Below are 27355 nucleotides of genomic sequence, written 5' to 3' on the forward strand. Positions count from 1 at the left end.
TTCCTAAGAAAATGGAAATGTTTTTGTTGTTGATTACAATAAGCATACTGTAAACAGCTGCAAGATTTAGTTACTTATAAATCAGCCCTTGATAAGAAAAGGATTTAAATACAGTATTTCCTTAAGCCACTTTAAAAATTAAGGACACACAAAACCATTTAGCCCTGCTGTATAGAAATGGTAAGTTATTATGCAAGGTTTGCAAGTTTTCAGTGTGTGTTTAAATCATGAAAAATTTTCTTCTTTTGTTTGCAGAATGTCTATCTTATGAAAATATTTCTCAGTCTCTCACTGAGTTTATGGTTGTGTGATGCTAAATCAAGTAAGTTTCATTTTAAGATTTAACTAAAACAATTTATCTTAAGAACCTTAAGATATTGATTTCACAATATATTACATTATGACCTACTTAAACAAAAAAAAAATGTTAGTTTGTTTTAAATGTTTTTTCTACAGTGGGAGCTATGTATGTAATACAAGAAGCAGAAGCACCATGTATTAACATCAGTGATACCAACAGCAACCATGAGCTTGAAAAACTTCTGGACAGAATTAAATATGTTGCTCGAAGCTGCAAAGAAATCCGTGACAAGTATCATGTTTATGATGGTACAATCTTTTCTATTTATTTTTGCTATCTTAAGCACCAAACTGCATTTATTTGACCCAGGAATACCTCTGTTCATTCAGACGGCCTGTACTATCTGATCTCATCAAGAGGGGTCCTTTACCAGACGTTCTGTGATATGACCACTGCCGGCGGCGGCTGGACGCTGGTGGCCAGTGTTCATGAAAACAACATGCATGGAAAGTGTACTGTTGGTGATCGCTGGTCTAGTCAGCAAGGCAGCGACCCAAAACGTCCTGATGGTGACGGGACATGGGCAAACAGAGTCACATTTGGAGCTGCCGAAGCGGCCACAAGTGATGATTATAAGGTATTTTTTATTGCATTAATGGTTTTACAGCCATGGTTCAAGGGACGAAACCTAAAGGACACTAAGACATTGGACTGACAATGAAAAGATGTTGGTCTACGACATCTTAAATGACAGTCTGTTTCCTTTCCGTCACAGAATCCTGGATATTTTGACATTGTGGCACAGGATGTTTCTGTGTGGCATGTTCCTAATAATGTTCAGCTGGAACACTGGACCACTGCCTCCATCCTGAGATACCACACTGAAAATCTTTTCTTAACCCTACATGGAGGAAACCTTTTCAATTTATTCAAGGTTAGATAAACTTTGCACCATTTTCACAGAAATATAGGTGAAGACTAATTTTGAAATGAAATTAAATAAAACAATGAATATTTATCTTTATTTTCCCAGAAATTCCCTGTGAGGTTTGGAATCGGGACATGCAACATTGATAATGGACCTGCTATTCCAATAGTGTATGATACTGGAAATACAGTAACAACCAAAAATCTGTATGGTCCTTATCCAAGAGGTAGCAATACTTTGAGCCGATATTTTTTTCAAATTAGCTACATCGATTAACAGACATAAAATCTGTGTATTATTCAGTTCCTTGTGTATTGCTTACAAGGCATCATCATTGTTGAGATCACTTTAATGAATGAAAGCCATGTTGTATGTGGACCTACCATGACAGATCATCATCAGTGGTATATTCTGTGGATTTTTTCCCCAGAAATATTTGAGCCTGGATTCATCACATTCAGGGTCTTCAATACTGAAAAGGCAGCTATGGCTCTTTGTTCAGGTGTTAAACCAACCGGTTGTCACACCGAACATGTGAGTTAAAAATAATCTTTCCATTTATAAACTGAAACTGTGGCATGCTGTTAATCATCACAGGCAATAATGCTTCGAAGAGCAGGGGTGCAAAACAAACGTAACCCACCGGCCTGATCATTCCATACAGCCCAAATTCCAAGTCACAGAAATGTAATGGCAAAAATTATATATATTATATAACATTATATTATATTACAAAATACAAATCTTTTGTTGTTTTTTATTGAGGGAGGGGGGAGGGCACAGTGTGTGTGTGTGTGTGTGTGTGTGTGTGTGTATTTATATATGTAAAGTGTTAAATTCAGTTTTAACTGCTCTGTTTGTGCAGACTGCCTAATGTAATATATTCTGTCAAACGTGGCCCCAACCCCAAATGAGTCCCCCACCCCTGATGAAGAGGAAGTTCACAATTATACTCCTACTGCACCAATATTATTTGAAGAAATACATATCGTGTTGCTAGTAATGTACTCTTATTGTTGCAGTTCTGTATTGGTGGAGGTGGACACTTTCCTGAGGGCGTCCCTAGACAGTGTGGGGACTTTACGAGCTTCGACTGGGATGGATATGGTACTAATACAGGATGGAGTGCTTCCAAAGAGATGACTGAAGCAGCTGTACTTCTCTTTTATCGCTGACACTCTGATCATTCTAAAGAGATATACCGCATTTATTACCAGCTGAACATTATAAACACAATGAAGAATTTATTTACAACATAAATTATTTATAATGGCTATAATTCATTTTTCAGATAAACATGCGCCAATGTTTTTAACTTCTGAAAATTAATTCTAAGGTCATAAGTGTTCTGTGTCTGTCTGGTATCTTTCCCGGCTGGTTTCTTAGTTTTCTTTGAGGGTATTAATTTTTAGACTTACTAAAAGTAATCAGGTCTCCTGCTGAAGCCTGCATCTGTGTCTGTGTTTTGTGCCTGATATCATTTGTTTGGTGCAGTCAACATTAATATGAAGGGAATAAACCTCTAATCTGTGTCAGGAAGAGAAAGCTTCTTTGGTTGCTGACAGGGTAATTTTTTTTCTTCTATATTTATGTGCTCCACTTAGGTGTTTTTTTTTTTTTTTTTTTGTTCTTTTCATAAATTGGAAACACTCCTTTTCATTTTTACTGTTTTAAACACTTTATTAATTATTGCAAAGTCATCAAAACTAACTCATGGCATCCAAACTAATTATTTTTTGAAAAAAGTCAAAAATAAATCAAAACAGTCGTTTATGACATAAATGTGAGACTTATTCGCAAAATCACCACTAGGTGGCGCAAAGGGTTGGTGCTTTGCTCAGAAAGGCTGAAATTGTGACATTTCCACTTTTAAATGAAGATAAAATAATTAAGTAAATTAAACAAGTCTTTTAATGTTCATTTGAAGTTACTGACTGCTCCTTTATCACTGCTGTCTGAGACACAATGAAATAATTCTGCTACTGCTGATCTGGCAGTCACAGCATTCAGTCAGTGTATTCTGCTGATGATTATCTTTTTTTTAGACATTTCAATGTATTTTTATTGTGCTACATTTCAATGTATTTTTATTGCGCTTGTACATCTATCATATTTCTATGTATTGTTCCTGTTCAACAGAAAAGCCTATTAGGCTATTTTATGTAAGTATGTTTTAATAAATTATTTATATCTTGTTGTATAGTGTCAATTTTCCAAAATTGAGATTTATACACCATCTGAAAACCATCTTAGCATAAAAGGAAAAAAAAATAGTTTTGACCTATAAATTGTATTTTTGGATATTGATATAAATATACCCCAGCAACTTAAGACTGGTTTTGTGGTCCATGGTCACACATATAAATATACTGAAGTATGAAAATGTTTTTGAGTATAAAACAATTGGGCCCAAAATGACATTTTAATAAGCGAAGACATGTTAGGGAAACTTTTTGTTCACAGAGAAAACTATAAACGAAAAAATGGTAAAGTGAAAAATATAAAATGTCATGTGTATTGCTTAAGTTTAACAAAAGACCTATGCACCCAAAGTGTCCATGTAAATTAAAATTAAAGATTGATCAATTTTGATACATTGAACTACAGTAAAGAAGGAGACGAGTGTAAAAAGTGAGTTCCTGAGCTTGGTATTGATTGAAGTGCTGCCTGCAATAAGCATGAAGGATGAGTATTAGTTTATACATTATGATTTGATATTTCATCAAATGTAATGAATTATCAAACTTCAAAAATGTTTAGAACAAAGGAGGTGTGTGTGTGTGTGTGTGTGTGTGTGTGGGGGGGGGGGGGGTTGCTGTTACGCGCATTCTCTGACTTGCACAAGCTAAGTCTCTCGACAGTGCTCGATAAATCAGAAGAGGGAAACACAGGGCAAAAACGTAAGTTTTTTTTTAAACTATACATTGAAATAAATAAAAAGAAAGAGTGTAAACTACGTAGATGTTAATTTTGTATTTAATCTACTTTTTTTACGAAAGAAACTTAAAAGTGAAAGCAGAGCTTCAAGCTGCGCGTTGAGTTCACGGGGAAAAAACCTGTGCACTAACCAACAGTATGCTAGCCATTGATCACAAACAAGATAGTAAAAATACTTGACCTTGTTATAATTATTACACTGCAGTGTTATTGTTTCCTGATGTAAACTATAAAAATGCACAAGATTGCATTTTCTGTAGCATCCTATGGCATAAATCAATTCCTATAGTATAAACTTCCACATTGCTGTATGTTGGATATTGATTGCAAGGGATTGGACAGGATTCACGCTTTTTTACTGTTTGTCGATACAAAAAAAAAAAAAAAGAAAGAAAAAAAAAAAAAGACAGTACTATTTATTAGAAAGATAAAACATAGGAAACGCCCCTTAGACAAAACGGTACATGCAGAACTCTTTCTGGCGTTCCTGGACTTCCTGGTTATCGGTCCACAGATTCTCATCTACATCACGATATCTTCCCTTACAATGCAATGCTTCACACCTTTCCCTTCAGTAGTGAAAGTCAAGATTCACTTGAGAACTATTCATCAGTATGAATCAGCTTGTTTTGCTTGACAAATTACAGCATGACTGAGAAAAACTGTACGCAGAGAATAGCAATGAGGCTGATGAAAGAAAAATGTGCTTAATGTGTTATTGTGAATAACTTTTCTCCTTTTGTTTGCAAAGTACAAAAATGTTTCCAGGGTTCCTTCTCAGCCTCGCACTCTCACTGAATTTGTGGTTCTGTGAGGTAGCATTAGGTGGGTGTATTTTTTTATCTGCATCATTTTAATAAATATATCTCATTTCGTATCACAATATATATACACTGTCTTTATGTTTCATATTTTAGCAACTCAACAAGAAGCACCATGTATTATTATGGATGAAACCAATATCAACCCTGAGATTGCAAAACTTCTGGGCCGAATTAAATATGTTGCTCGAAGCTGCAAAGAAATTCGTGAGAAGTATCATGTTTATGATGGTACAATCTTTTTTTTTTTTTTTTTTTTTTGCTATCTTAAGCACCAAACTGCATTTATTTAACCCAGGAATACCTCTGTTCATTCAGACGGCCTGTACTATCTGATCTCATCAAGAGGGGTCCTTTACCAGACGTTCTGTGATATGACCACTGCCGGCGGCGGCTGGACGCTGGTGGCCAGTGTTCATGAAAACAACATGCATGGAAAGTGTACTGTTGGTGATCGCTGGTCTAGTCAGCAGGGCAGCGACCCAAACCGTCCTGATGGTGACGGGACATGGGCAAACACAGTCAAATTTGGAACTGCCGAAGCGGCCACAAGTGATGATTATAAGGTATTTTTATTACAACATAAAGGATATTAAGACACTGGACTGACATCAAATGATTTATCTAGAATCTGAAACAGAACAAAACTGCATTATATAAAGCATATAAATAAATGTGACTTGACTTGACAGAATCCTGGATATTTTGACATTGTGGCACAGGATGTGTCTGTGTGGCATGTTCCTAATAATAGTGAACTGGAACACTGGACCACTGCCTCCATCCTGAGATACCACACTGAAAATCACTTCTTAACCCTACATGGAGGAAACCTTTTGAGTTTGTTCAAGGTCAAACAAACTTCGACACAATTTTTAAGTTTGAAACATTGACACACATAAAGGCAAAGCTAAAGCGGACATTTATCTTCATTTTCCCAGAAATTCCCTGTGAGGTTTGGAATCGGGACATGCAACGTTGATGATGGACCTGTTATTCCAATAGTGTATGATACTGGAAATGCTATATCAACAAAATATCTGTATGGTCCTAATTCAAGAGGTACAGCCATACATTTTAAGACAATATTTTTCAAATATTTTTAAAGAAAGTAGCTAAATTGATGGATAGTCATAAAATCTTTGTATCGTTCAGTGATGCTATTATTTAAGCCATCATCCCTTTTGTAATCTGATTACTGTTGTATGTGGATCTACAATGACAGATCTTCATCAATGATATATTTTGTGAATTTGTTGTTAGGATTATTTGAGCCTGGATTCATCACATTCAGGGTCTTCAATTATGAAAAGGCAGCTATGGCTATTTGTTCAGGTGTTAAACCAATCGGTTGTGACACCGAACATGTGAGTTAAAAAATAATATGGATTAATAATGGATCAACATTAATGAACAGAATTTGTGATATAATAATTCAGATCAGACAATATTACATGGATTCATTTAGAGTAATACACTTACAACAAAAATAAAACTACAGCATTAATGTTATTTGAAGAAATGCACCTTGTGTTGCTAGTAATGTACTCTTATTGTTGCAGTTCTGTATTGGTGGAGGTGGACACTTTCCTGAGGCCGTCCCTAGACAGTGTGGGGACTTTACGAGCTTCGACTGGAATGGATATGGTACTAATACAGGATGGAGTGCTTCCAAAGAGATAACTGAAGCAGCTGTACTTCTCTTTTATCGCTGACACTCTGATATTTATAATGGCTATAATAAGTGTTAGCTATTTAATAAACATCTTCTGCTATTTTCTACTCCATATCCAGTACTCAATACATTAAAAGTGTATGGTTTATTTTTTATATAACTGCCGAAAAGTGGGAGCAAATATATAACATTTTAATAAATTCAGTTGATTGGCACCTATTGAAACAAATTATACCTTGTCAATAACTTATGTGACTAAAGTCTGTTTTTGGTTAGTTGTCATGTCAATGTAAACGCCCCTAAAGACCACTAAGCGCATGACATCATTTGTCATGTCCTCGGGTTGATCACTCTGTCCTTCGATTGGCGTGTTCTGTATCTGTCTGGTATCTTCCCCGGCTGTTTTTTTGTTTTCTTTGAGGGGGTTCATTTTTGGACTTATTAAAAATAATCAGGTCTCCTGCTGAAGCCTGCATCTGTGTCTGTGTTTTGTGCCTGATATCATTTGTTTGGTGCAGTTAACATTCAAATTAAGGGAATAAACCTCTAATCTGTGTCAGGAAGAGAAAGCTTCTTTGGTTGCTGACACTGAAGGGTAATTTTCTTTCTCCCTGTCTTTCTACTATATTTATCCGCTCCACTTAGGGGCTTTTTTTTTTGTTGTTTACATAAATTGGAAACACTCATTTTCATTTTTACTGTTTTAAAAACGTTATTAATTATTGCAAAGTCATCAAAACTAACTCATGGCATCCAAACTAATTATTTTGTGAAAAAAAGTCAAAAGTCGTTTATGACATAGATGTGAGACGCAAAATCACCACTAGGTGGCGCAAAGGGTTGGTGCTTTGCTCAGAAAAGCTGGAATTGTGACATTTTCACTTGTAAATGAAGATAAAATAATTAAGTAAATTAAACAAGTCTTTTAATGTTCATTTGAAGTAACTGACTGCTCCTTTATCACTGCTGTCTGAGACACAATGAAATAATTCTGCTACTGCTGATCTGACAGTCACAGCATTCAGTCAGTGTATTCTGTTGATGATTATCTTATTGCTGCTGGGTTTTTTTATTTCGATATTTCGATGTGTTTTTATTGCGCTTGTACATCTATCAAATTTCTATCTATTGTTCCTGATCAACAGAAAAGCCTATTAGGCTATTTTATGTAAGCATGTTTTAATAAATTATACATATCTTGTTGTAAAGTGTAAGTGTCAATTTTCCAAAATTGAGATTTATACACAATCTGAAAGCTGGATAAATTTTCTGTCTGTCCATTAATGTATGGTTTGTTAGGATAGGGTAATATTTGGCCAAGATACAACTATTTGAATATCTGTAATCGTCTCTAGGTTACGTATGTAACCCTAGTTCCTCGAGGGAACGAGACGCTGCGTCAAATGCACTTTGGGGAACGCGCCTAGCGTGAGCGACTCTGAATATCGTGTGTAATCAGTCCAATGGAAGAGCGTGGCGTCACAGGCGGGGTGACGTAAGTGACCAGGAAGCTATAAAAGCACGTGCCGCAGCATTGCAGATGTCCAGCATGGATACATCTGCTTGGAAGGCCTTGGAGGCCCCCATACCCCGAGTAGAGTGAGCCTTGTCTCCCGACAGCGGGGGACGACCAGAGGACTCATAGTTGGCGTTGATAGCCTCGACTATCCAACGACTAATGGTCTGCTTAGAAGCAGGAAAACCCCTCTTGGGGGGACCATAGCGTACAAGCAATTGATCAGTTTTTCTCCACAGGGCAACTCTGTGGACGTATGCGTCCAGTGCTCGAACTGGACACATACAATTTAGCTTCGCTTGGTTAGCCTCCCGAAAGGGAGGAGGACAGAAGGCCTGCAGCACTACAGGTCGTGGTGTAACAGAGGGAACCTTGGGAACATATCCTGCTCGAGGGTATATGAATGTTTTGGTCATGCCCGGTGCAAACTCAAGATAAGTGGGGGCCACAGAGAGGGCCTGAAGATCTCCTACTCTCCACAGAGAGGTGATAGCCAACAGAAAGGAGGTTTTAAGTGTGAGATGTCTGTCTGAGATATCTTGAATAGGTTCAAACAGGGGTTTGCACATTGCCTCTAACACCACAACCAAGTCCTACAGGGGAATACGGGACCATACTGGAGATCTCAGCCTCAGCGCACCGCGGAGGAAACGTGTAACTAGGGGGTGTCTTCCCAGAGACTGGCCATCGAGAAGGGTGTTGTAGGCCACAATGGCCACCACGTAAACCTTCAGCGTGGAGTGGGTCAACCCTGCAGAGAGGCTAGCCTGTAGAAACTCCAGAACTGTACCAACTAAGCAGTTTGCTGGGTCTAACTGGCGGTCTCTGCACCATGAGGTGAAGAGTTTCCACCTCAGGGCATACAGTTTCCTCGTTGAGGGAGCTCTGGATTGGAGGAGGGTCTCAACAACCTCAGTTGAGTGATCAGCTGCTAACAGTTGTGACCCCTCGGGCCACACCCACAGCTTCCAAAACTCCGGGCGAGGGTGAATTATCGTACCCTGTGCCTGCGCGAGTAGGTCTGTCCTGATCGGTATCTCCCACGGAGAGCCGTCAAGGAGCGAGACTAGATCTGAGAACCATACTCGGCCCAGCCAGAACGAGGCTACTAATAACAGACGGACCCCATCCCGGCGTACTCTTGCCAGTACTCCCGGGAGCAGAGCAATAGGGGGAAAGGCGTACAGAAGAAGCCTCGGCCAGGTCTGTACCATAGCGTCCAGTCCCAGAGGAGCTGGATGAACTAGAGAGAACCAAAGGGGACATTGTGATGTCTCTTGAGTTGCAAATAGGTCTACTTGAGCCCTGCCAAATACTCTCCATATCTGCTTCACTACCTCTCGGTGAAGTCTCCATTCCCCGGGCCTCGGCCCCTGCCTCGTCAGTATGTCTGCTCCCATATTTTGTTTCCCAGGAATATATACTGCTCTTAATGAGAGGAGTTTGCTCTGGGACCACACCAGGATCTGGTGCGCCAGCTTGTACAAAGGGCGCGAACACAGACCTCCCTGGTGGTTGATATAAGAGACCACCGATGTGTTGTCGGTGCGCACCAACACATGGTGACCCCTTAGGTCTGGGAAGAAGTGGTTCAGTGCACAATTTCTAGACAATTGATATGCCATGTTAGATGGCGACCGCTCCACAGACCACGGGCAGGGTGGCCACACATGACTGCACCCCAGCCAGTGAGGGATGCGTCCGTCGCCAGTATTACACGGCGACAAGGAGCTCCCAGCACCGGGCCCTGATTCAAGTTTATTCCACATGTCTAAGGCACGGAGGCAGTGCTGCGTGACCTTGATAGTGCGAAGTAGATTGCCCCTCGGGGAAAATCCCTTGGTCTTGAGCCACCACTGTAGGGGTCTCATGTACAGCAGGCCAAGAGGTATCACATTGGACGCAGCTGCCATCAGAACCAACAATCTCTGAAATTGTTTGACAGTAAGTGACTGGCCTTCTCTGACTCTCTCGCCTGAGATGCGGATCGACTCGATACGAGCAGGGGACAATTGTGCCTGCATTGCAGTCAAATCCCATACTACATCTAGATAGGTGGTTCTCTGAACCGGAGAAAGCACACTCTTCTTGGCATTCAGTCTCAAACCCAGCTCCCTCATATGTGCGAGAACGACATCTCGATGCCGAGCCGCAACCTGCTCTGACTGAGCTAAAATCAACCAATCGTCGATATAGTTGAAAATGCGGATGCCCTGCATGCGCAGGTGGACCAGAGCCGCGTCTACACATTTTGTGAAAGTGCGGGCTGAGAGTGCAAGGCCGAAGGGAAGTACTCGATATTGGTAAGCTTCACCCCCGAAAGCGAACCTCAGAAACTACCTGTGTTGTGGAAGGATGGATATGTGGAAGTATGCGTCTTTGAGATCTATTGTGACAAACCAGTCCTCGGACCTGATCTGAGCTACAACATGCTTGATTGTGAGCATTCTGAACTTCAATCTCATAACTGAACGATTTAAGACCCTCAAGTCTATTATCGAACGCAGCCCCCCATCCTTCTTTGGAATTATGAAATACCGGCTGTAAAATCCTGATTCCCTGTCCTGAGGAGGGACCACCTCAATGGCCTCCTTCTCTAATAGGGTGTCCACTTCCTGTTCCATAACCAGACCCTGCCTGGGGCCGACTATCGTCTAAATGACCCCGTTGAATATTGGCGGTGCGGAGCCGAACTGAATACAGAAGCCTTTTTCTACTGTATGCAGGACCCATCGAGATACATTTGGCATTTGACTAAGGAAATCAGTCTCTTGAGACTGACTTCTGGTGTAGGAGGCCCCCGCAGGGGCAGCAAGCGTCTCAGCCCCGCTACGCACACGGGCGGAAGATACTGAGACCGATGCTCGCTGGGGACCGCTGCACCCTGGAACACTGGCAGGGTTGGCAGACCGGCCCCCAGAGGGCGCTGAGGCAAGACGGGCACCGTGTACTGCGGTGTGTACCGCTCTACCCCAGCAGAGGCTGCCCTCTGAAACACTTGGCATTTGGCGTCCTTTTGGCATCAGGGTTTCTTGGCCGAGGACTTCTTAGCTTCAATAACTGCCCTGAGATCTTGCTTGGGCTTAGAAGACCTCAGCCAAGAGCTGCTTTTGGGCCTCGCGATACGAGCCCATCTCCCCCCCAGATGCCCCAAGAGAGCGACGAGGGAGGAACTTATGGAACGTCGCTGCTTGTTTGCTGGCCTCCTGAAACCTGTCGACAACAGAATTGACTGCGTCGCCGAACAGGCCAGTCGGCTGAATCGGGGTGTCCATGAGGCAGACCCTGTCCCGCTCTTTCATATCGGACAGGTTCAACCATAAGTGCCTCTCCGCAGCCACCATAGCTGCCATGGACCGCCCAACCACTCGGGTGGTCTCCTTGGTGGCACGGAGGGAGAGATCAGCGGTCCTTCTTAGCTCTGAAATATCATGGGACTTGATCTCCTCTTGCTCGTCTAGCTCCTTAAGCAGGTCATCTTGGTACGCCTGTAACACCGCCATGGTGTGCAGACATGCACCAGCCTGACCTGCAGCCGCATACCCTTTGCCCACTAAAGCCTATGTTGTTCTGAGTGGCTTTGAGGGCAATGCTGGGGCCTTCAGAGACGATGCCGCGCCGGGGGAAAGATAGCTCGCGAGCATCTGTTCCACCCGGGGCATCGCTCTATGACCGTGCTCTCCCATCCCCACCACATTTCCATAATAGTCAGATGAGGGGATGTAGAGGCGGGCCGAGTATGGACATTTCCACGACCTGGCAATCTCTTCATGCAGGTCGGGAAAGAATGGAAGGCCCCGGCTGGGAGGTAGCTGACTCGCGCGCAGGAAGCGTTCGTCAAGCTTGCTTCTCTGCGGTTCAGTTGTTTTTTCAGCAGACCAATCAATGCTTAACTTGGCCACCACGCGAGTAACCACATCCAAGAGCTCCTCGTATTGCGGCGAGTCGGGTGGGGAATCCCTGTCGACCGACTCCACATCAACCTCCTCAGAGGAAGAGAGGCGGAGCGTCGACCCCTCTCCCTGAGTGGAATGAACCGCCGAGCGTGCTTCCGACTCTAGGGATTGGGTGCCAGATCTGGCGGAAGTGGAAGGAGATAGGGACTGGCCTGTCTCCATTCCCTCCACCAAATCCACTTGCGAACCCCACGAGTGCAGCCGCCGTCTGCCTCGGCAGAAACGGGACCATCACTGCGGGGAACGCTGGCGAAGGCCCCCTCCTCGAAGAGGGCCCTCCGGGAACGAAGCAGCCGCACCGACATACACTCACAGAGCGGCCCCCTCGAGAGCCGACTCAGCGTGCTTCGAAGCCAGGCAAACCACACACAGGCTGTGTGTATCCCCACCCATTATATATCGCGGGCAGGGAGGAACACACAACCTATAACGTGATTTGGAATCGCCATCAGAGTGCTTAACTTTCGCCTTGCTCTTTGGCATGTCTAGGAGCTCTTAACTGGACAGACAACAGTAAATAAGACTCACAAAACAAACAAGTGACATTCACACACAGAGCGCTTGCTGAAAGACGCGAAGCTGACGCCTAGCTGTGCGGCATGTGCTTTTATAGCTTCCTGGTCGCTTATGTCACCCCGTCTGTGACGTCACGCTCTTCCATTGGACTGATTACACACGATATTCAGAGTCGCTCACGCTGGGCGCGTTCCCCAAAGCGCATCTGACGCAGCTCGAGTTCCTGAAGAGGAACTGAGGGTGCAAAAAAAGAAAAAAAGAAAAGGGGGTCAACATAAAAGAAAAATCAATAGTTTTGACCAGTAAACTGTATTTTTGGATATTGCTATAAATATTCCCCAGCTACTAAAGACTAGTTTTGTGGTCCAGGGTCACACATATAAATACTGAAGCATGAAAAAATTTTGAGTACAAAACAATTGGGCCCAAAATGACAATTTAATATGAGAAGACATATTGAAACCAAAAAAGGGAAACTTTTTGTTCACAGAGAAAACTATAAACTACAAACCTGTAAAGAGAAAAATATAAAATGTCATGTGTATTGCTTAAGTTTAACAAAAGACCTATGCACCTGAAGTGTCCATATAAATTGAAATTAAAAATGTATAAAATTTGATACCTTGAACTACAGTAAAGAAGGAGAAGACTGTAAGAAGTGATTCCCAGAGCTTGGTATTGATTTGAACCCCCACCCCCCACCAAAATCTGAGAATAAATCACTCTTTAATTGCTGCCTGCAATAAGCATGAAAGATAAGTATTAGTTTATACATTATGATTTGATATTTCATCAAATGTAATGAATTATCAAACTTCAAAAATGTTTAGAATTAACAGGGGGGAGGAGGGGTTACATTTAAGCGGCCACGCGCATTCTCTGACTTGCATAAACTAGCAAGTATAGGTCTCTGCAAGAAAGTAATGGGAGTTACAAGATCAAGGTGTTTTTACACCATGATACCTGATTGGTTGATGTAGTAGTGACGTTAGGTTTAGGGGTGGGGTTGAGTAAGGGGGATCAATTAGATTGCATGATTCGGAAACACCCAGCAGTTTTAAACCACCCACATGGTGATAAACGCCCACTTTTGCTCTGCAGAGACCTAAGTCTCCAAACTAGAAGTCTCGACAGTGCTCGATAAATCAGAAGAGGGAAACACAGGACAAAAACGTAAGATTTTTTGAACTATACAATGAAATAAATAAAAGAAAGAAAGTGAACTAAGTAGATGTTAATTTTGTATTTAATCTACTTTTTTACGAAAGAACCTTAAAAGTGAAAGCAGAGCTTCAAGCTGCGCGTTGAGTTCACGGGCAGAATAACCGCAGCACGGGGAAAAAAACTTGTGCACTAACCAACAGTAGGCTAGCCATTGTTCACAAACAAGATAGTAAAAATACTTGGCCTTGTTATCATTATAACACTGCAGTGTTATTATTTCATGATGTAAACTATAAAAATGCACAATATGTTCTGTAGCATCCAATGGCATAAATTAATTCCTGTAGTATAAACTTCCACATTGATGTATGTTGGATATTGATTGCAAGAGATTGGACAGGATTCACGCTTTTTTACTGTTTGTCGACACAGGAAAAAAAAGACAGGACTATTTTATTAGAAAGGTAAAACAGGAAACGCCCCTTAGACAAAACGGTACATGCAGAAATATTTCTGGCGTTCCTGGACTTCCTGGTTATCGTTCCTCATGTTCTCATAGTGAAAGTCAAGATTCACTTGAGAACTATTCATCAGTATGAATCAGCTTGTTTTGCTTGACAAATTACAGCATGACTGAGAAAAACTGTACGCAGAGAATAGCGATGAGGCTGGTGAAAGAAAAATGTGCTTAATGTGTTATTGTGAATAACTTTTCTCCTTTTGTTTTCAAAGCCCAAAAATGTTTCCAGGGTTCCTTCTCAGCCTCGCACTCTCACTGAATCTATGGTTCTGTGACGTAGCATTAAGTGGGTGTATTTTTTTCTTCATTTAATTAATATATCTCATTTCGTATCAAAATATATATACACTGTCTTTATGTTTCATATTTTAGCAACTCAACAAGAAGCACATATTATTATGGATGAACCCAATATCAACCCTGAGATTGCAAAACTTCTGGGCCGAATTAAATATGTTGCTCGAAGCTGCAAAGAAATTCGTGAGAAGTATCATGTTTATGATGGTACAATCTTTTTTTTTTTTTTTTTTTTTTGCTATCTTAAGCACCAAACTGCATTTATTTGACCCAGGAATACCTCTGTTCATTCAGACGGCCTGTACTATCTGATCTCATCAAGAGGGGTCCTTTACCAGACGTTCTGTGATATGACCACTGCCGGCGGCGGCTGGACGCTGGTGGCCAGTGTTCATGAAAACAACATGCATGGAAAGTGTACTGTTGGTGATCGCTGGTCTAGTCAGCAAGGCAGCGACCCAAACCGTCCTGATGGTGACGGGACATGGGCAAACAGAGTCACATTTGGAGCTGCCGAAGCGGCCACAAGTGATGATTATAAGGTATGTTTATTACAACATAAAGGATATTAAGACACTGGACTGACATCAAATGATTTATCTAGAATCTGAAACAGAACAAAACTGCATTATATAAAGCATATAAATAAATGTGACTTGACTTGACAGAATCCTGGATATTTTGACATTGTGGCACAGGATGTGTCTGTGTGGCATGTTCCTAATAATAGTGAACTGGAACACTGGACCACTGCCTCCATCCTGAGATACCACACTGAAAATCACTTCTTGACCCTACATGGAGGAAACCTTTTGAGTTTGTTCAAGGTCAAACAAACTTCGACACAATTTTTAAGTTTGAAACATTGACACACATAAAGGCAAAGCTAAAGCAGACATTTATCTTCATTTTCCCAGAAATTCCCTGTGAGGTTTGGAATCGGGACATGTAACGTTGATGATGGACCTGTTATTCCAATAGTGTATGATACTGGAAATGCTATATCAACAAAATATCTGTATGGTCCTAATCCAAGAGGTACAGCAATACATCTTAAGCCAATATTTTTCAAATATTTTTTAAAAAAAAAGGAGCTAAATTGAAGGACAGTCATAAAATCTTTGTATCGTTCAGTGATGCTATTATTTAAGCCATCATCCCTTTTGTAATCTGATTACTGTTGTATGTGGATCTACAATGACAGATCTTCATCAATGATATATTTTGTGAATTTGTTGTTAGGAATATTTGAGCCTGGATTCATCACATTCAGGGTCTTCAATTACGAAAAGGCAGCTATGGCTATTTGTTCAGGTGTTAAACCAACCGGTTGTCACACCGAACATGTGAGTTAAAAATAATATGGATTATTTTTTAACAACATTAATGAACAGAATTTGTGTTATAATAATTCAGATCAGACAATATTACATGGATGCATTTACATTAATACACTTATAACAAAAATAAAACTACAGCATTAATGTTATTTGAAGAAATACACCTTGTGTTGCTAGTAATGTACTCTTATTGTTGCAGTTCTGTATTGGTGGAGGTGGACACTTTCCTGAGGGCGTCCCTAGACAGTGTGGGGACTTTACGAGCTTTGACTGGGATGGATATGGTACTAATACAGGATGGAGTGCTTCCAAAGAGATGACTGAAGCAGCTGTACTTCTCTTTTATCGCTGACACTCTTATGAGTCTAAATCTTTTCATTGAGATATATTACAGTGAATAACACCTGAATGTTATATGCACAAAATGTATTTCATTACAGTATATATCCTTTATCTTTTATCATTCAGTCTGCACTCTAAGAATACATTTGCATTCTTTGTGACTTTTGAAAAAAATATTAGCCATTTATTGATCCATTTATATCTAACATACTTTAAACATACTTGCAATGTTCATGCATTTCTTTTTACAATTGTTCAAAAGTGGAACGAATGTATAATGTTTCAATAAAAGAGTGGGCTGCCAATACTTATCAGCAAGTTGTAGTCTACAAGTTACTTTGACAATATTATATGAATACATTTGGGAAGATTTACTCATATAATTTAAGCATTTAAGAGCTAGTATTCTTCGTCATTTATAAACACTCAATCTTTTTCCAAATTCTTTATTTAGATATTTATTTTATATTCTTGGACAGGTATATTCACACACACATATATATGATAAAGCATTGGAGAATAGGGATCCCTGACTACAATACCACAAATGATAAGGATGTTTCATAGCATTGTAAACACTCAACATCATTTGATATTAGGGAACATTTGAACAATATTCTAAATAACTAAATTGAGTTAACCATCAAATGTCTGGATGACGTACTGTACAGTAAGCATACCCTTTCTCAAAGGCTACTTGTTGAGGTGTGAAGCGTATTAGAGGATGTGCTGCTCAATCATGGAAGTTTAACTGGGACTGACATCTCACTAGAGATGCTTTACAATGCCACCATCTTCATGAAAGCAAACAACTGAAATCTGTGTAACAAAGATAACCTGTATATTTACAAAATTCAAGTTTGTATCACTACAATATAAAAAGTGCATCAATATAAAAAAAAGTCAAATAGTAAATGTCCACCTCTATTGTTATTTGAGACTGAAGAATGAGCATACAGAAAAACATAAAATGCTGATGTATAATTATTTAGAGTATTAGAGGAGAATAATTCTTTACAAAATTGTACTAAGTCCACAACAGTCCATTTCCTATTCAATAAATTATGGCCACTGCAAAAAACACAGAGCTACATACTCCAGTGCCTAATATTATATAACATATAATAATGACAGGCATTACAATAAATTGAGCTAACTTTTGCACTTTTTACCTCCAAAATGTCCCTTTTTTCCAGATGTCCAAGAAGAAGCACCAGAACACATAGCTGTATTATACAGTTACAGACCTTTGAGGTTTCTCTTGTATATCTGCAGAGTCAGACACTGGATTTGACCAAGGATCAAATGCAAATGATTGCATTTCCAAAGACCCCATGAAAAAGGCTTTTCTTTTTGAATGCATCTTCTAAGTGTCTGCCAGAAGACATGTCCTCAACATGCCATCTGAGGGTTTTGATTTGGAGTGAGAAGTTAGATGGAGACCCGTCTGCAGGGTCGGCTCAGTAAGCAGTGCAGGCATGGTTAGCGTCATTGCAGTGTTTTTCATGGTTGAACAACAGGTCGTCCAGTGCACAGAGCAAATCCCTCTCCTTTCTTCATTGCCTCAAGTCCTGTTTTTCTCTCTTTCTCCCTTTCTGTCTGTTTCAGAGACGTCTAATGTTGCTGTTGGTTGGTCCCTGAGATGTAGGCCTGTCAGAACCCTCATGAGCAGCCTGCGTTATCGCTCTTCCATCATCTTGCCATTAGCCTCATTCTCAATCTCCTCACGCCTTTTCTGCCTTTGGAAAAACCCCAACTATTGGAGTGGAATAATAATAATAATAATAGTAATAATCAAGATTTATTCTGTCTATTCTTAAATTCATCCATGCTTACATGCATGCATCTGTGCATGCTTAAAAAATAAGTAAACATTACCTTCCAAAGTGCCAAAATGAGAAGTGAGAGGAGTAACAAGCCTCCAAGTGTGCTGCCTATGATAATCCAGATGGGAACACGGTAATCCTCCTCTTTCCTGATCTCCAAGACTATCTAAAGAAAACATACACATACAAAAGAAAAAATGTTTTACCAGAGATCTTATTATAGCTGCTTGTGGTATGAATATTGTCTTTTCTCTGTATATCTTGGTACTGGTTTTCTGTTCTAAACAAGTTGTCACATTTCATGTTTCATCTGCTGCAGCTGAGTTCAGATTTCCTCATGTTAGTATTTATGTCTATTTTCTGTCCTGCCTACAGATGGCAGCACCACACAGCAATACAGAAGAGAACAGAACTGAAGTGTGCTGCTGGTCCTTTCGGTCCCTTTGGCTCCAGGTTCTTTTACTTTGGTGAAACAACACACACAGTAGCTCACCAGAAGACACTGGTGTGTAAAGATAACGTTCTGGCATGAGGAAACCAGTGCACATGAATGTATGAAGTCAAACATTCAGTAATGTTAGCATAAGGATGTTTATATCACATGCTTGTGTACAATTGTTCTTAACTATTTCTGACAGATGAATGAAACACATCATTTATCAATGTTTTAGTCTCTCAAAATTGCCAAGGATGAAAAAGACAACAGCAACTCCTCATACTAACCACATCTTCACAAATTCAGTCATGGATTTATTTTCACCTAGTCTAAACATGTTGTCCTGCAGTGTTTCTGTATTATGGGTTTCTGTAAATGCTTGTGTGTATAAAGGGTGACTCACATGTCTGACTGGCCTCTCTTCAGGCAGAAACATAGGGCTGGATGGGTTCAGTTCCACTGAGGCTGTCGTCACCAGCTCGAGGGTTTTGAACTTCAGCTGCCCGTGACAAGAAAAACAGTTTTCAGTTTCTCTTACAGATGCTTACTTCAGTGGATGTGCAAAAGTTGGAGAGAGCAAGCACTGAAAGTGAGAAACTAGAGAAGTGGTGGAGAAAGCCATACTTCTAGCAAAATGTCTGACCTTAGATAAACAATATCAAACCAAGTGGACACTGCAAAAAATGATGCTTCACTCTAACTAAAATGTAACTTAACTTGGTAACATTTTAATTTTTACAGTGTACTTCAGACATTTTATGGCTTTGCAACTATGTCCTAACTACCAGTCATTAAAGTATTAGTAGATGTAGAATATTAGTGGACTGACTTTTTGATGGTTACTTGCACCATCAATCTGTAAGCAACTATATATAAGTGATTGTAAGTAACTTTTTAAATACATCAATGGATTCAACTTACTCTGTAACCTAACAGTCTACTAATACTCTGAGTTAGTTGACGTACAGTAGTTGCAAAGTTACTTACTGTTATAGATGTCTAAAGTGGACTAACAAATGTGTAACTCCTTCTCTTTTTGAGGCATATTAACTATGGAACTTATATTAACATTTGACAGCCACAAATTATACAAATAATATTTCTTACTTTCAAACAATATATCTATTGTCTAAGCAACACTTGTTTTACTTAAGTGTTTTTTCCCCCTTCAAAAACAAATGCCACCTGCTTTGACTTTTGGCTGCAGACATTTAACATTTTGCGTGTGGATTAAGTGTCCAAATTACTTTCTGGTGTCACTGTAAATTCAAAGCATGTGCCTTTCTTTGTTTGTTGTTGTGCGAGAGAAAAAAGGAATAAAAAAAGTACAAAATGTAAACAAAACCAGATTACAGTATGTCTACATGTACTGCATGACTTCTTGCCTCTAATTACTGGTCCGATCATAGGTTTGCATTGGTTTTGGGAGATCCTCCTCTCGACCAAAGCCTACATGTTGTGTGAACACTGTGCCCTGATTACGAGTTCTTTCCAAATTATACTTCTTCATCTTCATCAGATTGTTATTGCAAAGACACAGCTACTCACCGCATGCAATGCATCAGTTCGGAGGGATCCACCGATTCTCACACTGACGTCTCTGTAGGAAGGCAGGTTGACAGTACACTGCACTGGCACCGTCAGGGTGTTGGAGTAGTTCTGTGCAAATGAGCAAGGAACATTTCTCTGACAAAGAGACAATCTTACTGATGAAACCCAGATGCTTGTGGTGGGAATCTGATGTGCATTAGAGTTGCATTACAAAACTCCCTACCTCAGACATACAAGAATCTTCAAAAACAAAATAACATTTCTAGAATTATTTGAAGATGAACAAGATTTGCCAATAATTTATGACACAATTTATTAAACTCAAGTGGCTTTATTCAGAGAGTAAAACCAACTATTTTGCAGAGAAGTGCTTTGCTGTTGCACATTAAATCAACATCTCATATCTGAAAGCCCCTAAATCAGGCAAACTATAAAGCACCATAACAACACAAGCCAGGCTTTTATGAAGTGCTAAAGCAAAAGTCTGAAATGTGGCACACATTTTGTCTGTGACACTTTAAGCCTGTGCAGAGAGGGTATTACCAGTCGTGATGTTCGTGAGAGATCCTCCGGAGACGCCCGACTGTGTGCCACATGCTGAGGGGGGATACAATGACTTCCACCTTCCTGATGGAAAAAGGCACAAAGCACTATTATTACAAAAAAGACACAAATCACTATTAATATCATTCCTTTTAGCTCAAACAGTAGAGCATGACGCTAACAATGCCGAGGTAATGGGACTTTCTCCCAGAGAATGCATGAACTGATAAAATGTATATCTTGAAAGAATTGTGCAGTAATTCACTTTAAAAACCTCTGCCAAATCCAGAAATGTAATTTTAAAAATCAGTTACTAATTGAACTAATTACTAAAAACTAATTGAATAATTAATAATATTTAGACTGATGCAATCGACACATGAAAAATGAAAAAACAAGTGTTTTAAAATCGGATTGAAATATAAAACACAGGGCCAGAGTGAAATTCATTTTCAGCCCAATTGTGACAAACAATTGTGCTTCTTTATAAGGAAACAATGGAGGAAAAAAAAGAAAGCTCAAAATATTTGTGCTGTACCATAATGTCTGCCTAAAAACATTTAGTCAGACTCTGACCTATAATGGGTAGCTGTGGCCTAATGGTTAGAGAGTTGGACTTGTAACCCGAAGGTCGCAGGTTCGAGTCTCGGTGCTGGCAAGAGTTGTAGGTAGAATGAACAGAGCTCTCTTCCACCCTCAATACCCACGGCTAAAGTGCCCTTGAGCAAGGCACTGAACCCCCAGTAGCTCCTTGGGCATTGGATATAGCTGCCCACTGCTTCAGGTGTGTGTTCACTTCTAACTGCTGTGTTTGTTCACTTGGATGGGTTAAAAGCAGAGCACCAATTCTGAGTATGGGTTACTATACTTTTACATTTTTTTACAAAATGTAAAAAAAAATTAAGTTCTCAGAAATAATCACATTTGTTTTATGTACAATTATTCTAAAAATAATTTTAATATCGTACAAAAACAACACTGCCAGCCCGGAATTCTCCCCGTCCTTCCGATTAGCCAATCTGGGCCTGATAAAACAAGTTTGATATCATCCAGATGGATGTAATCATAGTCTGAAGTTAAAAAAATCTCTCAACTCAAATCTGCAAAGTGGCTCTGACTTTTGGCAACTAGCACGGATTCATCTAGACTGTATATCAGGCAAACGTTTGGGAAATAGCATTTTCCAGCATTTATAAATATTTTTGGAAATCTAAGGCAAATTGTGATAACAAGTAGTGTAAAACTAGTCTAGTTGTGTCCTCCTCACCTGATCAATATGGAAATCTTTGATCTGCAGGAGTTGATTACCATTTTTTGTGACCTCGGGGATTGCAATGTACAGTTGCAAATCTTGGATCGGAAAATAACCAAGGTTCTGGATCTGTGATGCATAGAGAAAACATGTTTGGTTTGTTGGAAACATGAGGGCCCTCCTCTTTTTAGTTATAGATAGCAATGAAGTGGACCTCACCTGAAAGGTAAAGTTGAACGGAGGGTTGAAATCACTAGGTTCCTCTAGAGAGAGGTCTGGTTTAAGCTCAAATCGGGTAGGGTAAAAGTCCCTGAGAGAATCAAAGTGTATTGTAACTATTCCAACTTCCACAATCACACATATTGATTAGAGCACTCAAGCAAACACACATCTATCTCACCTTGTGAAGAGCAGATCAGCTTCGTATTTCAGAGTGTAGAAAATGTTATTAATGTTATCGTGTAGGACAACTTCCTCACCCTCACTGCAGAGACATAAGAATAGGCATGAGAAACCTCCCAGGCAGGATTCACTCCGAAGTGACACTTGGCTGCATGTATCAGGAGTTTAACATTCCAGCTCATGCATCTCCGTGTCCAAGATCCTTTCCCTCAGAGTTTCATAACATTCCAAACCATCAGCAATGTTAGACACTTTAACTGAGACCACATCTAGCAGATTTTAATTTGGCCGTTTAGTCATCCAGTGATCAATGTGTATTTTTGTTGTTGTTGTTTTGTCCTGCACAGGATAAAATGTGCTCCAAAAAATAAACAGATTTTTTTTTTAAGCAAATCATTGAATTTTCTTCTGGATTTTTTTCTTAATCTTATGTTTTTTAATCACGAGACTTAAAATAATAAATACAATTCAGAGTTTTTCAGTTTCATATTCTTAATTGCATTGTTCCCAAATTTTTTTCATATCCAAATCTTTACAACATCTCAGACAAAGCCTACCTGGTAACCTCCAACATGATCCGTACGTGATCCAGCAGCACAGAGTGACTGAATTCAAATTCCAAACGAAATGTCACCTGGAGAAAGAGCAATAGAGTAATGCTTGATCAAAGTGTTTTTGTCACTCCTTACAATTTCTTGTATGCTACTGTTTAGTTTTTCTCTCATCCATTCTAACTTCACACACATGTTCAAATATGAGCTCATCCCTAGTTTCTGGATTCCTCGCTTCCAGAATTCAAATTTATACCCTGATCACATCCAAAACTTACATTTTTAAAGATGAACCAATATTTTCCAGGGCAAACAGCCTGTCTGGATATACAAGAATGATACAAACAGGCCAAGACCCTTTACGCTAGTCTGCCTTTAGCCTTTTTCTACAGACCAATAACATCATTTGTGTGGAAGAAAGGGCTTCATCCACTGCTGCTGGCTATTCACTGAGCAGTCTAACCACCACATGAGGTATTAACTTCCATATCCTGTATAAACATCTCTTCACAGTGACAAAACACAGATACAGATGATACACAGACTCTCCCAGTGAACATCTGCTGCAGTTCATGAAGCTGCGGCTCTAGCCACCACTTCAGTGGTAATCCAAGCCTCCATGCAGTTTACAAAATGAATCTTCTACTTCTTATTTGATATTTGATCATATACTGTAAGTCTGACTAATTGAAAGCATTCATCTTTCTGTCATTCCAGAATTGTTGGACTTTATATCTAAAAGAAGCTAATTTCAAAGAATGTTCCAACTGTTCCTCAATACAATGAAGATCAGCTCAGTGAGGTCTTAAACAACATGGTACCCAAAACAATAAATACTGTCTTTTGCATTTAGCAAAAATAAAATAAATTAAAAAGTCATACAGGTTTGGAATGACATGTAAACAATAACAGAATGTCCATTTGTGGGTGAACTATCCCTTTAAAGCACAAGAGCTGGCTTTAAGTTTTATTCTTGCTCAGAGAAATGGAAGCATTTGGACACAGCTATAACTACGTGGGCAACTCTTTATTCCCGCTTGGTAAGTAGAGCCACAAAACAGCATGGAAAATCCTTTTTACGTTCTCTCCTCCTGAGTTCTCCTCCTTTTATTCCACTTTAACCCCATCGCATACTGTTCTGAGCAGAACCAGGCTCCCAAGTGGGCCAATAAAATCTCTCCCTGTAGCCACAAGTGTTGCTCCAATGACCCCCAAACCTCAAGAAAATGAATCAGGACTCTGTGAGAAGCTGCTGACCAGTTTCCTATCAAAGCAGTGCCCTAGCGCAGGACAGACTTCTGTGGTCCAGGCCGTGTGATTGATGGGCTTTGCTCTGTATGGACGTAGTAACCGTATGGTAACAGTATTCTTGCATTGCATTCTTGCCTCATGTTTTCTTTTTCTGGAGATGCCTGAACACAAGCTTAAATGTCAGCAGAAAAAAGGACACTAAGTGAATCATTCTGAAACTTCAGGGTGCTGGTGACTTTGTGAGTATGTTTATGCCCCGTGAACATTCCAGACATAAAGACTTAGGTATTTCTGTGATAGCTCCTGATGGTTCTGCAGATGGGTAATATGAGAAAGTCTATATAGTTTTTGACTGTGTGGTCCAATATGTTTGTGTAAGCAAGGCTTTCTAGAGCACAGTCGGCTATATAAATCCCTCACTCACTGATTCATTCATTCATAGCTAGTGCTGTCCCTAGAATAACCTGAGTTGCTAAGCATGGCAATAAAACATCTGCCCGGAATATACAATACATAATTCTGCATATTATGGAGTTCAATATGCTAAATGCCTAAGTTAACAAAATACATTTGGCCTGGCTCAGGCTCCTGAAAAACATCTCACCAACCATTTATATTAGACACATTAGGGAAATATGACAAGGGTTTAGTGAAACTACATGCTAGTTCTTTACATTCTGCAAGGATGCATTAAATGAATCACAAGTGATGACATTTCAATTGCTACAAAATATTTCTATTTCTAATAAAATATATTCTTCTAAACATTTGATTCATTAAAGAATCCTATGTTTTAAGCAGCACAACTGTTTTAAACATGTGGCATTCATCATGTGACACTGAAGACTAGAGCAATGGCTGCTGAAAATTAAGTTTTGCATCATGGGAATCTTAAGAGAGTTTTAAATCACATAATAGAAAACAGTTATTTTCAATTGTAATAATATTTCACAATGCTGCTGTTTTTACTGTGTGTTCTCTGCATTCATTCTTTTGATCAAATAAATGGAGCCTTTGTGAGTTTTAAAAACTGTGGCAATGGCAACTCACCTGTGATTTTGCTCTCATAAAGGGTGCACTAATATTGCAAGATTTCTCATATTTTCGCCTGTTGTCACTGCGGCAGTCTATATGTATTTCAGAGTTATCCTATGAATAGAGAAAGAGAGAACAGAATTAACTTTATATTCACAAATACTATTGCAGATGCATTTCACCAAGGTCATTAGTATCAATCAAGTTTTGAATGAATGGACATTGAAACAAATCAACCAACCAGTTCTCATCAGGTATCAAAAAACTAAACATAAGCCATCAAAGTGATGTTGTACCTTCACTATAAGGCTGGAGAAGCGTAGGTTTGGAGAGTTAGTGATGTTAAGCTGAGCTCCATATGCATTTTCCCCTCTGTTTTCCAGACGAACATCTACAACCATCCTCTTCCTGGATCCCTCTATAATGCGCTCAGAAGGTTCTGCTGGCGTCTGACTCTGACATAATAGACTGCCTGCTCGAAACGCCTGGGCACAGAACTGTCTGTGGAAGAAGAGAGGGGAATGAGAGCATGTGTACATGTGAGTGTTTCTGCATATGTGTGTGGGCTTTGTCTTACTTGCGATTCATTAGATCAGTCTTAGATTGTAACACCAAGTCTGGAACACAGTGGTCATCTTCGTCACAACCGTTCCAGAAGGGAAGCTGGAGAGAAATTTTTAGATGTAATTATTGCTATTACACGCATAGGTTTCAGCATGCTTCATAGTGTGTGTTAATGTTGTTAACAAAATATATAGAGTGTAACAGTAAGGTTTCTCTTGACCTAAAGACACTCACTTGTGTTTTCACTGTAGTCGGCCAGCTATCATCCAGAACTGGGCCTTGATCCAGTTCCAATAGCTCAGTTTCTACTGTGAATATAATGGGTCTGGCATAGTCTGTAGTCTCCTGTATCAACATTACAATACCATAAATCTCTCAATCTAAATAAATGGCTATTAAAGAGTGAACTGGAAGAATATAATCTGCTGTTGTAATACTAGAAAGTGAACTTAATAAAGTAGGAATGCTGCTATGTTGTCATTGTGGATTATGTTTTATTACCAATTATTTTAAATGCAACGCAAATGCCCTCTTGTGACACTTTGGTGACCTAAGAGGTGAGAGCTAACCATGACGTGGAAGAAGATGTGGTCACACTTCTCCTCTCCAGGAAGCAGTGTGAGATTCTGTGGCTGCTGGTGATCTGGGTCATCAAACACAGCTCGAGGGTTGAAGCGCTTCTCCTCAAAGAAAGCATTGTAACTGATAGCTAGGAGAAGTGAAAGGAAAAGAGTGAACATACAGTGAAATATTTCTCAAATATTTAGTTACTTATCACTTTGAAAAAAAAGTTGGCAAAAAAAAAAATAAAGAATGCTTGTGAGAAAGTATTTTACGCTCACCAAGGCTGCATTTCTTTGATCAATATACAGTAAAACAGTAATGTTGTGAATGTATGTTGTGTAACATATTATTACAATTTTAAATAATTCAAATTCATTTAAAAATGAAATTTCAGGATTCTTTGCTCAATAGAACGTTTAAAAGAAGACAATCTATTTTAAACAGAAATGTCTATATGAACATTATGAATCTCTTTACTGTCACCATTTGATCAATTTAATGCATCCTTGCAGAATAAAAGCATTCGTTCCTTAAAAACTAATCTCACTGACCCCAATCTTTTGAATGGTAGTGTGCTCATATATTTATATACATGGTTTGCATCATTATTACATTGAAGGCATTAGCTATAACACTAAATGAAAGTGTTATCAACTTTAGGGGCATTTATTTATGGACACAATAGTGCTCTACCAAGTATGGACTACAGACAGATTTAGGCAACTCTAGAGGTGAAACAATTTGGGAGTTTTGAGGCCTTAAAAAACATCTATATCAAATTTTAAGACAAACCCCTTTAAGAGACCTGAATGTTGTGAGGATGTCCATCAAGGTTCAAAAATGAGTATGCTGAAAGACAATTTGAACCTTGTTCATGGGCTGAGAAAAGCCTATAAACTTAGTTATCCTACTTTTTAAAATCTCATAAATTTGAAAAATGCGTAGGCCTACCAATAAACAACACACTTAAAAGCTTAACATATTCAAAACCCTCCCCATGTGAGGAGAATTAGATCAAAATAAAATATGTGCCTTCATCTGTATTGCCCCAGAAGTCCGATCCCCCT

The 27355-nt window shown here is 39.6% G+C and overlaps 4 protein-coding genes across 5 annotated transcripts in view; 3 read left to right on the forward strand and 1 right to left on the reverse strand.

Moving 5' to 3' along the window:
- The first annotated feature begins 147 nt into the window (after positions 1 to 147).
- Positions 148 to 2432, forward strand: LOC113105992 (intelectin-like). Its single transcript, XM_026267446.1, has 8 exons — positions 148 to 180; positions 256 to 322; positions 457 to 609; positions 691 to 938; positions 1077 to 1235; positions 1335 to 1455; positions 1660 to 1763; positions 2252 to 2432. The coding sequence occupies exons 1-8, from the start codon at positions 178 to 180 to the stop codon at positions 2402 to 2404; spliced, it is 1008 nt and encodes a 335-aa protein (XP_026123231.1). The 5' UTR covers positions 148 to 177; the 3' UTR covers positions 2405 to 2432.
- Positions 2433 to 4061: 1629 nt separating this feature from the next.
- On the forward strand, positions 4062 to 7135 carry LOC113105993 (intelectin-like). The gene is made up of 8 exons (XM_026267447.1): positions 4062 to 4129; positions 4918 to 4991; positions 5084 to 5218; positions 5306 to 5553; positions 5680 to 5838; positions 5929 to 6049; positions 6251 to 6354; positions 6550 to 7135. The coding sequence occupies exons 2-8, from the start codon at positions 4925 to 4927 to the stop codon at positions 6700 to 6702; spliced, it is 987 nt and encodes a 328-aa protein (XP_026123232.1). The 5' UTR covers positions 4062 to 4129; positions 4918 to 4924; the 3' UTR covers positions 6703 to 7135.
- Positions 7136 to 13687: 6552 nt separating this feature from the next.
- Positions 13688 to 16627, forward strand: LOC113105995 (intelectin-like). The gene is made up of 8 exons (XM_026267450.1): positions 13688 to 13823; positions 14547 to 14620; positions 14707 to 14838; positions 14926 to 15173; positions 15300 to 15458; positions 15549 to 15669; positions 15874 to 15977; positions 16171 to 16627. The coding sequence occupies exons 2-8, from the start codon at positions 14554 to 14556 to the stop codon at positions 16321 to 16323; spliced, it is 984 nt and encodes a 327-aa protein (XP_026123235.1). The 5' UTR covers positions 13688 to 13823; positions 14547 to 14553; the 3' UTR covers positions 16324 to 16627.
- A 151-nt stretch (positions 16628 to 16778) lies between these two features.
- Positions 16779 to 27355, reverse strand: part of itga11a (integrin, alpha 11a) — a 41052-nt gene continuing 30475 nt past the window's right edge. Inside the window, exons 17-30 of one of the 2 annotated variants that reach the window (XM_026267449.1) lie at positions 26294 to 26433; positions 25959 to 26069; positions 25738 to 25823; positions 25457 to 25661; positions 25176 to 25274; positions 22881 to 22957; positions 22322 to 22405; positions 22141 to 22231; positions 21937 to 22050; positions 20670 to 20753; positions 20124 to 20234; positions 18979 to 19074; positions 18192 to 18305; positions 16779 to 18052 (exon numbers count right to left, since the gene is read on the reverse strand). In XM_026267449.1, coding sequence (XP_026123234.1) covers positions 18038 to 18052; positions 18192 to 18305; positions 18979 to 19074; positions 20124 to 20234; positions 20670 to 20753; positions 21937 to 22050; positions 22141 to 22231; positions 22322 to 22405; positions 22881 to 22957; positions 25176 to 25274; positions 25457 to 25661; positions 25738 to 25823; positions 25959 to 26069; positions 26294 to 26433 — 1427 coding nt within the window. In that variant the 3' untranslated portion in view covers positions 16779 to 18037. Of the gene's footprint in view, positions 18070 to 18191; positions 18306 to 18978; positions 19075 to 20123; positions 20235 to 20669; positions 20754 to 21936; positions 22051 to 22140; positions 22232 to 22321; positions 22406 to 22880; positions 22958 to 25175; positions 25275 to 25456; positions 25662 to 25737; positions 25824 to 25958; positions 26070 to 26293; positions 26434 to 27355 lie in introns of both variants that reach the window. The other variant, XM_026267448.1, reaches the window with a different exon arrangement.

Source organism: Carassius auratus, chromosome 7 (genome assembly GCF_003368295.1).
Source record: "Carassius auratus strain Wakin chromosome 7, ASM336829v1, whole genome shotgun sequence".
NCBI classification, from domain to species: domain Eukaryota; kingdom Metazoa; phylum Chordata; class Actinopteri; order Cypriniformes; family Cyprinidae; genus Carassius; species Carassius auratus.